Source organism: Dama dama, chromosome 1 (genome assembly GCF_033118175.1).
Source record: "Dama dama isolate Ldn47 chromosome 1, ASM3311817v1, whole genome shotgun sequence".
NCBI lineage: Eukaryota > Metazoa > Chordata > Mammalia > Artiodactyla > Cervidae > Dama > Dama dama.
This window is the reverse complement of record NC_083681.1, coordinates 71,690,780-71,705,311: the sequence shown is the minus strand read 5'-3', so window position 1 is coordinate 71,705,311 and position 14,532 is coordinate 71,690,780. Positions and strand designations below refer to the sequence as shown.

Sequence of the window (14,532 nt, the reverse complement as noted above, 5' to 3'; positions counted from 1 at the left end):
ATAGCTAGCAACTTTCAATCAACTATGCCGCTGATGCGTGAGAAAACTAGTGTGGGCTGTTTTCTTCTCTGTCCATTTCCTTTCTATGATTTAGTCTCTCACAGGTTTAACTGATTTAAATGGCTGATTCAGAGGTTTGGTTCATTCTTCTCCCCTGTCTGGACTAAAGTGATAACTACTCTATAAAATTACTGTGCTTAATATACCTATCACTTAGGCATTAAATACTATTGCACAATCAATTTCAAATATGTATAGCCTCCCCGAAAACCAAAGAACAATATCTGATACTCTCACAAGATACCATATTTCCTATGTATTTCTGGAACCTTGTTAGAAAAGAGAGTAGGACTAAGATGGGATGGAGTAGGAAAAACATGAGTAAAAGGAATGAATATGATGAATTTATAGCTCTATGCCTTGATGAATAGGAATATAGTCTTTCACTATATAGAGGTGATGAAATTCATGGATACCTAATACTGGAAGCTACACTGGTACATGGCAGTCTTCCAAACGGTCTGTCTTGAGACCATTACGATTTCTAAAAGTTACACTGTGTTTCAGTCTATTTCATTTCTAAATATGCCCCTTTTCTGCTTAAAATGCTTGGATTTAAGACAGGGAGCTACAATCTTAGTGGGTATGAGCCTGTTCTTCCTTTACTCCTCCTGAAAACTAAATATGGGATATTGCTAGAAGCTGGCTCACAATAATCATAGTAAGCTTTTGGCCTCTATTACTATTTCTCTTCCTAAATGACCTCTTAATTTTTGCTTCTTACTCTTTCCCAATGTCTGGGTTTTTTTTTTTTCCTCCCCCAGATTAAAGTGTTCTAATTTTTCATGGTCTGTCTTTCTATAGATGCTGTCTTGATCTCTTAATTACTTTAACTGCTTCTCACTAGAAGTTTCTGTATCTATGATTAAGGACATGATGGATTTTCTATAGGATATAATAAATGTTATTTTATTTCCAGTATCCTTTTGAATGAAAACTGGACTCTGGTTGTACTTACTATCTATATCAGCATCAGTTACATGCCATTTGGTATCATTATGTACTATTTCTTCCCAACTAGACAGGCTGGGATGTTATGTGCATGTGTGACTGTATGTGTATGTGTATGTACCTGTGTGGACATACACAGAGACAGAAGGAAAGAGAAAACATGCAAACAGCAATGGTACTTAATAAACGTTTCTTGTTGATAATGATCATTTTGTTAATGTTTTTGGTTGAAGCAACATAACTGGACTGATGACTTTCGCAAAGAGCATGGCTACTCTTTCCCAAATTGTAAATTAGAGGTCTTACTAAAATAAGTTATAAGGAAAGGTAAAGGCTTTGACTCATAGACCAATTCTAGCTCTCATGGTAAAGACAGGAATTAAACACATATGAAAACACAAATACAGCTAGTGCTTTAGGAAACAGAAATATCATTCATGAAGTAACTGAGTACTCTCTATAAATCTGACTTCAAAAACATAACAGATACTCAAAATCTTAAAATGACAATCACACATTTTAGAGATCAAATATACAAGGAATTGGGGGTGGGAGAGCAATGTTACTCTTGATATGCAAAAGTTTATAAGAACTAGAAGACACCAAGGAAAAGACCTGGACATAGTCCACATTTTCAAAGATATCACCACGATGGTAGCGCACAGGTTGGTCCCACTGGCAATGTAAACTATGCTGCTGGTTGACCAGACGGCATATCTGATGATTTCCTGGGATACAAAAGGAAATTAAAACTGATGAAAAGATCAACAATGCCAACACAATTTTCTTAGTCTAAGTCATGTAGTATCAACCCTGTATTCTTCAGAGCCTGGCAGAGTACTTATGGAGGGGTACTCATCCAGGGGAAAACTCCTTAATGGTTAATTAAATCATTCCAAAGCCTCAATTTCTCCATCTATAAAACAAAGGCGCCACTAAATAATCACTGAGGTGTCTTCTGGCAATTCTATGACTGTAAAATCTACTGATTAATGGTTTTAAGACTGCCCATCTCTCTGGAGACAATTTGCTTTATATGCTTCATAACTTTTTCAAATGTATATATAAGAGCTCTGGTTGCATTTTAGTACAGACTGAGCAGTAAGTAATCCCAAGAACCAAACATACACTTTACACTCAAAATAGCAAAGAAAATTTGACAGGTGAATTGTAAAATGGGACTAGAAATGGTCATGTTGTCCAGTCACTCAGTCACGTCCAATTCTTTGTAACGCCAAGAGGCTGTAACAGACTCTATTTATCAAGCAAAGGGATATAATATAAGGGATTCTATTCATTTACTCTTTGGTGTCAAGTTGTCATATCTGCTCCCACAGGGTTTGATCGTAAATGAAACATTCTGGGAACAACCAAATCACTGGTATGCTGTTAACGCCAGTTCCTTTAGACCAGTGGTTCTGTTTTGGGGTCACAGGCTGTAAGAGATGTTCATAACGGGATGTCCCCAGCGGTCTAGTGGTTAAGACTCCATGTTTCATCTGCACAGGGCACATGTTCAATCCCCAGTCAGGAAACTAAGAATCTGCGTATCTACACGGTGTGCCTCCCCCACGCCCCCACAAAGAGCTATATATCGTCTTCCCAGAAAAGAAGTTGTGCATATACACAATATTGTGTGTCATTTGGGGGAGGATTTCAGAATCCCCTGAAAGTAATCCACTGATGACTTTTTTTGCTTAAGACAAAGTCTAGTCTAAACTCTTCTAAAATAAAACATTTGTTTTTAATGGAAGAAAAAAAGAACATTTAGTCCTACTGCCAGTGTTGGCTGAAAAGTGTGAATTTTTTGTTTCCAGGGTGTGTCTGGCTTGCATTAACTCGCTGTAGTGCTATGTTACTCACAGTGAGCTTTCAGATCAGCAGCAGCAAATAGGAGTTTGTTAGAAAAACAAGAATCTCAGGCCCCACCTCAGACCTACTGAATCAGAATCTGCATTTTGACAAGATTTCCAAGACACTGACATGCATATTAAAGTCAGAGAAGTACCAGTGTTGGCCACAGAGGGCAAAAAACTGTTAGGACTCCTAGGATACAAAAGATTTGGCTTTTACTTTAAAATGTGAATTATAAAAAAGCTAGGAGGATCAAACTGGCTCTCAGGCCTGCTGGTCCACTTGCAGTGATAACTTCATTTTAAGATCCAGGAAAATCATAAGCACAATTTTACACTGCTTTGTGGCTACCTGAAAGTTATGAAAGTTATGAAACACACTAGACATGAACTTCCTAATCTGCCTTTAAAAATTACTTGGAATCAGGACTTACCTAATTGTGCCTCTTTTGCCATCTGTGTCTCATGGATGATATTTCTTAGGATCTGCTCTTCCTGAATCAGCTTATGTTTTTCTAGGATTTCCTGCTGTCTCAGGTAGTGGTCATGTTGCTTTTGATACTCCTTCAACTCATTCAGTGTTCGCTGGAGGGATCTTAACATTTTTTAATGCCAGGAAAAAGTTACAGAGCTTTAAAACTGTAAATGTTTAAGCCCACTTAAATACACAGATTTTCTGGTTCTCAGCAAAAATTGCAAGATTTTGACTTTTAACAAACAACCATTGTACCACCATCTCAAGAACCATGGGGCTAAATAAATGCTACCACTTTATTAATATTTGGGTGGTAAAAAGACAGATGTGAAATTCTTCTCATAAATACAACAATTAATGACATTAAATGGTGTGGTGGACTTTGCAGGGGCCAAAAAAGATACAAAGCGATATACTATAAAGCTCTACAGATTTAACAACTCTGTTTTCCTCCACAAAGATTATATTAGTTCCACTGACATTCAAAGCCTTTCTAGAATCTTCCTTTTCTTTTGATTCTATCTAAACAAAAGGTTAAGGAAAAAAGGCCACAATACCAGGCTCTTGCATTGGAGCTCTTTGGTTTACAGATTTGGGTAAAAACCACAGAAACTGCTTGGAAAGGAATATTCTCTACCAGCTGATATCAATAAATCAGTGGCTTAATTATATTTAGTCACAAAAATCTTATTACTTATTACACTTGACATATGGAGGTTTAAGAGCTGAACAGATTGTGTAAGAAGAACATAATATTGGAAGAAGCTCAGCAAGGGCAAGTTCTGAGCAGGTATAACAGAAGCCAGGCAAAAACAAGCTATCATTCTATCCTTTTTTTTACTACATCAGGCTTTTAAACAGATTGGAAAATGGAAAATTTATTCATTAAATGGAAAATTCAGTGAAATCCTAATCACTGAATTCTCTAATAATCAGACTCAAAATTCTGTAAGTGATGAACAATTCATTTCTGAATTATGTGAAGTTCCTTTACTGGTCTTATTATTTATAGAATTAAACACAGTACATTTTTTATTAAGTACAAGGACCAAGTACAATGGAATTCCATTACCGTGCAGCTTATACAAACCTGATTAAAACATGGGCCAAATAATCTCTCTCAACATCACTTAACCAATATAACAGTAGCCCAACCCTAGGAGTCAAAGGGGAGAAAGATCGAACACAGCATGTGCAAGTGACTTCACTGACAGTCTAATTCATGGAAATAAAAATGCGATCAATAGAGTTACTAAGCATCTGGCAGTATCCCACTCCTTCATCAGACTTCATACCAGTAACTGATGATCAAGATTGTAAAGATTTAAATGATGGCATGTACTGTAAACATTCTCTAGTACCTAGAATCATGTACACAACCACTGACTTGTGCTAAGCCTCCTGGATCTGAAGAAAAAGGACAGGACTAGTAGTAGTGAAAAGGTGTTTTTCTTAATTCTAATGAACAAATTAACGCTGATTTCACCCTATACAGGTCTAACCTATGATCTATTGTGCTTCAGTAAAATAGTGCTTTAGTAAAATTTTTTTTGCTTCAGTAAAATTTTTTCCTCCGAGTTACCTATGTTGCGCTTCCAATTTCTGCTCAAGTTTTTGCTGACACAGGACAGCATGCTTCCTCTTTATGGCTTGCTCAAACCCAGGTTTGGCCTGTAAAGCATGGTCGTAACAGAGCACTGAGTGGTTATACTCCCCAAGCATCTGAAGAGACAAAAACACACACACACACATACACAAACAGAGGAGGGAAAAATGTCAGCCTGGTTGTATCTGTCCAAATGTCCTTATGATTTATGAGATCACACCAAATTTCATAAAGTGAACATCATCTCAATCAGTGGCCAAACCTCCATAACATGAAGCGATGCTGCATAGGATGGCTTAGTTCAAACAACTGCTGTCTTAAGAGGACTACTGTAAAGAAATTTAATATTCCTATCGATTTATTATTTTTTTTGTCAAGAGGCTAGGACACTTATGATTCATTACTGTTTGAGTTTTTTTTTCTCTTAAGTTTCTTCATTTCTATCCCCTTTCTCTTGTCTAGAACAGAAGAAGGGAAGATGGTATTTTTTAAATAGAAAAAAAAAAGAAAGAGCAACTGGATTGGTTCATGTAAAAAAAGTTGTATTTACTGCATATATGTTTCCTAAAGTGTAGTAGCTAGTGAAGAAGTCACTGTCGTCCAGAGCTGCATGGACCACTACAGCAGCGTCGGCAGAGAAGTGCGCTCTGTGCAGAACGTTCGCCAGGTTGACCAGGGCAATGTCTTTATTGTGCCTTCAAGAGGAGGAGAGATGTAATTAGACGTCAGGAAAGAAGCTTGTGCTCCACAATTATCTGTGACTACATTCAGAGCTGTTGGGCTTTGGAAAACAATTTTGAGTTTGCTTACAGATGGGGAAAATAATTTTAAAAAATCCTAATGTTTCATTTTACATCATTTATGGTGCTCATTCAATCTGATGGCTACAAATTTTGCCACAAAAATCAAGGCTGGCAGACATTTTATGATTTTAAAATGTATTTACGGCTAATGTTTGCTTTGAGAAAAATTTAACTTTTGATAACTTCTCCAGCCTAGGTCCTTACTTCCAAGTCCCAAGCAAGTCAGAGGGCATCTATATCGCATATTTTCCTTAACAGAAATCAGAAGTATGTTATGCCATTATCACTTTGAACTCTTTGACATCTACCATTTTTGACTGCACTAATTTCTTGGAACAGGGACTGAGGAGAAAGTAAGTACATACAATGCTTCTCCTTGTTTTTTTTTTAATATATATTTTAACAGTCCTGAATTATGTGGAAAATAACAGGTCCAGAAGGACAGGAATCCTACCTGGATGAGAAGTGAAGAGCTCTCATGGCACATTCCACTACTTGATATGGCTCATTCTTTATTCTCCAGTAAAATGAAGCCATGTTATATAGTACCCATGAGGAAGAGTTCTAGAAATTAAACAAATAAAATGACAACCAAATATAACTCAAGATAGTTTCTTCAACTCAGAATGTTCAAAATGAGCTCCTTTACCACTCTATCTGAAACTGGTAAAGATCAAGACTTACACAGTAGTGACAAAGCAGAGGAGAAAGCACAAATAAACCGTCTGTAGCAGAAGAGGCCTCTGATCATTAGCTGAGCAAGTGTACTAACGCGCGGTCTAAACAGGCAGACTGTCCAACCCTAGGCTATCATTCCAAGAGGGAAACAAAGCCGAAAATCTCACCAAGCGGCCACAACTTGGGCCCTACATCAGAACTTCAGAAGTTAGAATCTAGCCTACTTAGAAATGCTAGTTGTTCTAACATGAAATTCCTGAAATTAACATACTGCAAAGATATATTTTTAGTTGTCATTTTCTCAGTGTGTTCAGAAACTCATTCAGATCTTCACATTGCTAAAAATGTCTACTATATATTAATAACGTATTATTTAGTCAAGTTAAGCAGAAGTTCAGATAGCAGACAGGTTTTCTCCTTTTGTGGTTTGGATTTTTAATCCCTGAACATACACTGATTTCAACTACAGAGAGGTCAAAACACTAAACTGAACTGTGTCAAAAACTCAATGTAAGTTTAAACCCAAGTAAGAAATTTCAAATTCAGAATGAAAAAAGTCATAAAATTTAAGATAAAACAGAAAAAACATATGACAGCCAACGTTTAATATCTTTAATAAATAAGACAGCTCATTAAAAACCTAAACAGAGAGACAAAAAGCCAAGAGAATATGGGACAAAACATGGACAACTCAAAAATATGAAACAATGGCTACTTAGCAGGTGAAGAAAATAAAAAACAACAAAAAATAATCTAAAAGATGCAAGTTTTTCTTTTAAAAATTGGCAAAGATTAAAAAGAATGCCAGTATTCACTATTGGCTACAGTGTATATTAATTGCAGATATTAACTGTAGGTTAGTAGAGCATTTCCTAGGGGGGGAGGGGGGAACAATTTAACAACCTGTAGTTATAAAACCTTAAAAAATGTGATTACTCTTTTACCCCCAAATTTCATGATTAAAAATTTATCCTTGAGAACAATTTTTAACTAAAGAACTTCCCTCGTGGTTTAACTAAAGAACTTCCCTCATAGTCTAGTGGATAAGAATCCACCTGCCAATGCAGGGGACGTGGGCTCAATCTCTGGTCTGGGAAGATTCCACACGTGGGGCAACTAAGCCAGTGAGCCACAACTACTGAGCCTGCCATGTCCTAGAGCCCATGCTCTGCAAAAAGGGAAGCCACCGCAATGAGAAGCCCATATTGTGACCAGAGAGCAGCCCCCGCCCACCACAAAGAGACAAAGTTCACGTGCAGGAGCAAAGACTTAGCACAACCATAAAAAAAAAAAAAGGTTTAACTATAAAAATGTTAAACTAAAAAAAAAAATCTCCAAAATATTATAAAACAGTTATTATCTCTGACTTTAAATTACAAGTTTTACTTTCTCTTTTATAGATTTTTATATAGTCTGTTTTTAAAAAAGGATCAGTTATTTTATTTTTGAAAGCTATTTTTAAGATTAAAAGCAGTATAATTCTGCATTAATCATCCATTAAGTATTCTAGCTTCAAGGAAAAATCATGATTTTTGAGTAACGCAATGAAAGATTTTAGCACTAAGTGTAGCTGGTTAAGGAACGCTATGCTGAGTGCTCAGCTGCATCCAACTTTTCGTGACCCTTTGGACCGTAGCCCACCAGGCTCCTCCGTCTCTGGGATTTTTCAGTCAAGAATACTGGAGTGGGTTGCCATTTCCTCCTCTAGGATATCTTCCCAACCCACGGTTTGAACTCACATCTCTTGCATTTCCTGTATCACAGGCAGATTCTTTACTGCTGCGCCATCTGGGAAGCCCCGTGGACAATAAACAAGCAAATAAACAAAATAGCAAAGGTTGTGATAAGGGCTGAATTCATTTAATGGAACCCTTGTTCCATTAGTACTCCTCCCATTTTGCAGGTGAGGAAACTGAGGCTCCCGAGATCCCACAGCCCATAAAGGGCAACATTAGAACGTGAACCTGGGTCTTGTAATCCCAAACTCTGTGCTCCTGCCGGCCTTCTGTGGTCTCACTGTACTTAAGAGTGCTCGGTGCTGTCTCTACTCCATTCCAAGACAGCTCTGACTGTTAGAACAAAGTCTCCTGTTGTGATGAACTGAGGTCTATACCTGGCTGGTCCCACTTTTGCCTTTTGGGGCCATCCCGGACTGCTTCCTCCCCTCTTACCCACGACAGCCTGAAAGGTGAAGGCTGAGCGCCGAAGAATTGATGCTTTTGAACTGTGGTGCTGGAGAAGACTCTTGAGAGTCCCTTGGACTGCAAGGAGATCCAACCAGTCCATCCTAAAGGAGATCAGTCCTGAATATTCACTGGAAGGACTGATGCTAAAGCTGAAACTCCAATACTTTGGCAACCTGATGCAAAGAGCTGACTCATTTGAAAAGACCCTGATGCTGGGAAAGATTGAAGGCGGGAGAAGGGAACACCAGAGGATGAGATGGTTGGATGGCACCACCGACTCAATGGACATGAGTTTGAGTAAACCCCGGGAGTTGGTGATGGACAGGGAGGCCTGGTGTGCTGCAGTCCACAGGGTTGCAAAGAGTCGGACACGACTGAGCAACTGAACTAAACTGAACTGATAGGTTCTAGAAAGAGCAGATGCTATATTCTTTCACAACTGATTTATGACTTAGGCTTCAGTCTCTCTTTTAGTAGCCTTTTGAGAAAGTTTCTTTTTAAATCAACAAATGGTTTTTAATCTGTTTTTAAAACTTGCATTGTGAATTGGGACAAAACGATAAATTAAGAATTCAACATGAACTACTAAAAGCATCATGATAAACAGAGTATTCTACACATCATACTGGAAGAGAAAAAGAAATCTTTGAAGAAAAATCTTTCATTAAGATTTCTTATAAAATCTCCTGCCAGAGCTATAAATGCTGAAATGTCACTATTAATTATTCTTTCTCTTTTGAACACTTTTTTCTGCCTGGCTCTTAGACACCACATTGGGCCTCTTCTCCTGGCCCCTCCTCCCCCTCTGCTTGACAGGCAACGTAGGAGGACCCAGGAACTCTTCTCCAAGTGACCTTATCCAATCCCACGGCTACAAATTCTCCCTGTTTAACAATTATTCTCTATCTGTAAACCCAGCTGTGACCTCAACTGGAGTTCCAGACTCATAAAGGTATTTCAGTTTAACCTGACCCATACAGAACTCTATCTTTTTCTTCCTCCACCCCAAACAAGCTCCTCCTTCAGGTTGCTCAAGTCAGAAATTAAGGAATTATCCTTGATTCCTTCTCCTCTCATTCCCCACATCTAACTATGCAGCTTCTAAACATCTTCTGAAATAGTTTAAGTCCTTTCATTTCACTACTAACCATTCCAGTCCAAACCATCTTCATGCCTCTCTTGAATTACGGCACTAACCCACTAACTGGTCTATTTCCAGTTCTGGCCTCCTTGAGTCATTTCTCCATATAAGTTTGAGTGTACTTTTAAAAATACTAATTAAATTATGTCCCTTCTCTGCTTCAGCTTCTCAGCACACCTGGAATAAAATTCAAAGTCCTAACCTTGGCTTTTGGCACCCCACTCCAGTACTCTTGCCTGGAAAATCCCATGGATGGAGGAGCCTGGTAGGCTGCGGTCCATGGGGTCGCCAAGAGTCGGACACGACTGAGCGACTTCACTTTCACTTTTCACTTTCATGCATTGGAGAAGGAAATGGCAACCCACTCCAGTGTTCTTGCCTGGAAAATCCCAGGGACAGGGGAGCCTGGTGGGCTGCTGTCTATGGGATCACACAGAGTCAGACACAACTGAAGTGACTTAGCAGTAGCAGCAGCAACCTTGGCTTTCAGAGCTCAAGATAATCTGGCCCTGGCCACCTTCTCTGGCTTCATTCCCTATCACCCTCCCCTTCGCTCACCAGACCCCAGCCATACTGACCTGAATTTAATCATATAACACCTGTTACAGACTGAATGTGTCTCTTACCATTCACATATGAATGCTCTAACCCCCAATGTGACTATATTGAAGATAAGGCCTCTGAAGAAGTAATAAAGGTTAAAAATCCAACAGGGCCAGTCCCCTTATAAGAGGAGGCTTTTTCTCTCTCTCCCCTCCCACCCACTCCTCCCCGACGTACAAACAGAGAAGCCAGGTGACGACACAGCCAGCAAGCGGCCATCTACAGGCCGGGAAGACAGTCCTCAGCAGGGACTGAATCAGCCAGCAACACCATCGTGGGCTTTCCAGCCTCCAGAACTGCGCGAGTTCAGCTGCTGAAGCCACCCAGCCTGCGGCATTCTGTGGCGGCGGCCTGAGCTGACTGACACACTGTCAAGCTAAGTAAGGCTTCGGGGCTCTTGCCTCAGCCTAGAATGCTCTTCCTTGATTTATGACTTTTGGTTTCTTCTTGTCATTCAAGTATCAGCTTAAGTTTCATATTTCCAGAGAGGATAACCCCACCTGCTTAATCTAAAGTAGCCACCCAATAAACCCTCTATTTTAATTTTTTATAGAGCACTTACCACTATGATCTACTTTCAACTAACAATTCTCTGAAGGATATTTTAAATCCTAGGCCAGTTTTCCCTTATTATTCATCAATTCTGGGGATGCGGTATTTTACATTACCTTCAGAAAAACAAGATGAAGAAGGTAACTTAGCTACAAAAATAATCTTATATAAAGTATTTGAATAAACATATATTTGGGTAACAGTATAAAAATATATATATTTGAGTAAACTGTATATAAATATTACAACTACACATTTTACTTAATACCACTGCATAGAAAATAGCCTGGATTTCATGAATCTCCTTAGGCACAGAGAAGAGCAAAAACTATTTCTAAATTCCCACATGTTATCCTCAATGATACATTTAAATTTTTGGGTCCTGTTACATAATCCCGCATTCCATTTTTTTTAAAGTAGGTGTTTCTTAAAAAGAAAATTACAGGAAGATTTTATTTGTGGTGATTTTTTCCCTGTTCAGAGAACAGTGATAATCTATGTATTTACTGTGTATAGTTATATATCAAAGATGCTAATGTTAAATTTTCCTTCACACTCAAAATATATAATCTAGCCTATAAGCCCAGTTGCTTATATTAGTTTATAATTTGTTTTTTCAAGAATTAGTTCAAACAAAACTTTTCAGCATCTCACCCTGATAAAGGGGACTGGATTGTCAATGCTTCTGCCTAACTTTAAACTATATGGTTTATACTACTGTCATCAGGATTTAAAATCACTCTCTAGACAAAAACAAGCCAGGGAGGTATTTTCTGAGAGAAAAGTATCTTCTGTTCACAGTCTCTGGGCTCTTTAGTCACTGATGACTTACCTTCTGCAGGCCTTCATGAATGAGGTGACCTATGTCATCTATACTCCTTCCTAATCGTTTAGATAAATACGTGAAGATTGGATCTTCTTTAGGTAGTAGAGGTGCGGAAAGATTAACTCTCTCTTGTACACCCTGAAGAGAAGAAGAAAAGATTGAAAAAAAGAAAAAGGAGAATAGAAAACATAAAAGATTACAATTCAGTATCTTTTTTTTGTTTTTTACAATTCAGTATCTTAAGAGTGTTTATTCTGAAGGAATTTTAAAAGTAGGAGATGTCTGTTAAAACAAAAAGCTATTTGTAAGGAGAGAAGAAAGAAAAAAAGAGCATGCCTAAGCAAGAGATTAAAGGAAAAAAATGAAAACGAGGCCCCCCCCCAAATTTCTCTACTTACTCGCAAGTGCTGAAAAGCATGTATACTATATGGAAGCTCTAGAATTTTAGTACAATCAGGTTGCTCAGGGTCTGGAGGGACAGGAGATTCTGTGTCTATATAATCTTCAGGGCTACAATCAAGAGGCAAGGAGTAACGAATGAATGAAAAGTGAAGAAATGCCAAATTTTTCTCTAATTAAATCATATTCTCAAAGCATCTCACTTTACAATCAATATTAGTCAACATGCATACCTTTTTCATATAGTTGCTGTTGGAATAAATTAGTTTGAGAGTTCAACTTAAAGGAGATAAATCAAGAGTTAAAGAGAAAATAACAGGCAAGTCACAGACTGTTAAAGACTGCAGACTTAAAAAAAAAAAAAAAAGACTGCAGACTTTTCAGCTAATAAGACACTGCTAAACTCTTTCTAGAAATGTTAAAACAATTTACACTTTTGTATACAGTCTTCCCATATTTTATGTTACTGATTTTTAAATATTTTTTTCCAATTTGATGAAAAATATGTTTTAGCATGCACTTACTTGATCGTTACTGAGAAATAATTTTTTCCACGTGTTTATGGGCCATTTGTACTTTTTACCATAAACTGTTCAATTTTCTACTGTGATGGTAAATAATTGATTTGTAAGAATTCCATACATAGTATATATTTTGAACTTTCAGATTTCAATAAAGTCATCAGTTACTGAAGCTTTTTCTAATTAGAAAAATAATTTTGAATTGAGAAATGTCTGTTCAGGAAGAAGTACTTTTATTTTTGGAAAGAGAATTTTTTTTACCTGATATCTTTGCTCTCCAAAGTTATGTATGTGCCATCATATAGGTCTAGGTCCCCTAAGGGCACCTTGGCTTTGATGCAGTCTGGATCCTCTTTATTATGTCTCTGTTCCAGTCCTGTATCTCTGTCCTCATTCTCTTCTATGTGAATTTTTTGAGCAACTAATTGCTTCTGTTGAGAAGAAAATAAGAACTTGTTGGATTTTTCTCATATTTCAATCTACATACCATGTAAGAGAAAGGAGAATTTAACGTGTTGACCAAGTCAGAGAATTCTAAATATGCCCTCGGTAACCTTAGTTGACATGAACAAGCTTCTCAAAACAAGTGTCCATATACAGAAAGTAACAGAACATGACATGTATAATACTGGCACATGAGTGCCTTATAAAATGATCTCTAACTATCTATAAAGCTATATTTAACAACTTTCTAGGCACAGGATGGCTCAGCAATTAAAACTACCTTGAATTGTCCAAACATGTCATATTTCAGTCCTTCAAGACAACCAGCACATTGATAGTGCTAGCTGGAATCACTAGATTTGAGAGAAATTTCTGCCACTCGTATTTTTTTTCCAAATGTATAGAGGAATTACATAACAGCTATATTTCCACTACTCAATCTTAACATTTTGCCATACTCTATAGATTTTTCTAGAAGGAAAAAAAATAGTTGAAGCCCCTCTTACCGTCTTTGAAACCCCTCTCTCCCTTTCAAAAGTTACCACTACCCTGGGAATCCCGTGGTTAGGACTTGGCACTCTCACTGTCAAGAGCCCAAGTTCAGTCTCTGGTTGGAGAACTAAGATCCATCAAGCCACATGGCATGACCAAGAGAAAAAAATAAATACTATAAATAAATAAGCAAGCAAACAGAAGTTACCACTATCCTGAATGTTTTATACATCATTTTCATGTATATTTTTACAAAATATTACTATATTGCCCATACTCTCTTAAATATTACTATATATATATATCTAAAATCAACACATAGCATTGTTTTGCAAGTTTTAAAATTTTATATAAATAGTATCATACTGTATATTCTACAACTTTCTTTTTTATTTATTTTTCTCTCTCTCTTTTTTTTACCCCCCATTTATTTTTATTGGTTGGAGGCTAATTACTTTACAATATTGTAGTGATTTTTGCCATACATTGACATGAATCAGCCATGGATTTACATGTGTTCCCCATCCCGATCCCCCCTCCCGCCTCCCTCTCCATCCCATCCCTCTGGATCTTCCCAGTGCACCAGCCCTGAGCACTTGTCTCATGCATCCAACCTGGGCTGGTGATCTGTTTCACCCTTGATAGTATACTTGTTTCAATGCTATTCTCTCAGAACATCCCACCCTCACCTTCTCCCATAAAATCTAAAAGTCTGTTTTGTACATCTGTGTCTCTTTTTCTGTTTTGCATATAGGGTTATCATTACCATCTTTTTAAATTCCATATATATGTGTTAGTATACTGTATTGTTCTTTATCTGTCTGGCTTACTTCACTCTGTACAATGGGCTCCAGTTTCATCCATCTCATTAGAACTGATCCAAATGAATTTTTTTTAATGGCTGAGTAATATTCCATTGTGTATATGTACCATAGCTTCCTT

At 37.5% G+C, this 14,532-nt stretch overlaps 1 protein-coding gene across 5 annotated transcripts in view; it reads right to left on the bottom strand.

The window, feature by feature from the left end:
- The window catches only part of TTC17 (tetratricopeptide repeat domain 17), a 120,569-nt gene that overhangs the window by 77,407 nt on the left and 28,630 nt on the right, over nt 1-14,532 (bottom strand). For all 5 annotated transcript variants that reach the window (XM_061152186.1, XM_061152181.1, XM_061152198.1 and 2 more), the window contains exons 3-10: nt 12,916-13,085; nt 12,133-12,244; nt 11,741-11,872; nt 6,203-6,312; nt 5,496-5,640; nt 4,922-5,061; nt 3,299-3,459; nt 1,627-1,739 (exon numbers count right to left, since the gene is read on the bottom strand). In XM_061152186.1, coding sequence (XP_061008169.1) covers nt 1,627-1,739; nt 3,299-3,459; nt 4,922-5,061; nt 5,496-5,640; nt 6,203-6,312; nt 11,741-11,872; nt 12,133-12,244; nt 12,916-13,085 — 1,083 coding nt within the window. The remainder of the gene's footprint in view (nt 1-1,626; nt 1,740-3,298; nt 3,460-4,921; nt 5,062-5,495; nt 5,641-6,202; nt 6,313-11,740; nt 11,873-12,132; nt 12,245-12,915; nt 13,086-14,532) is intronic.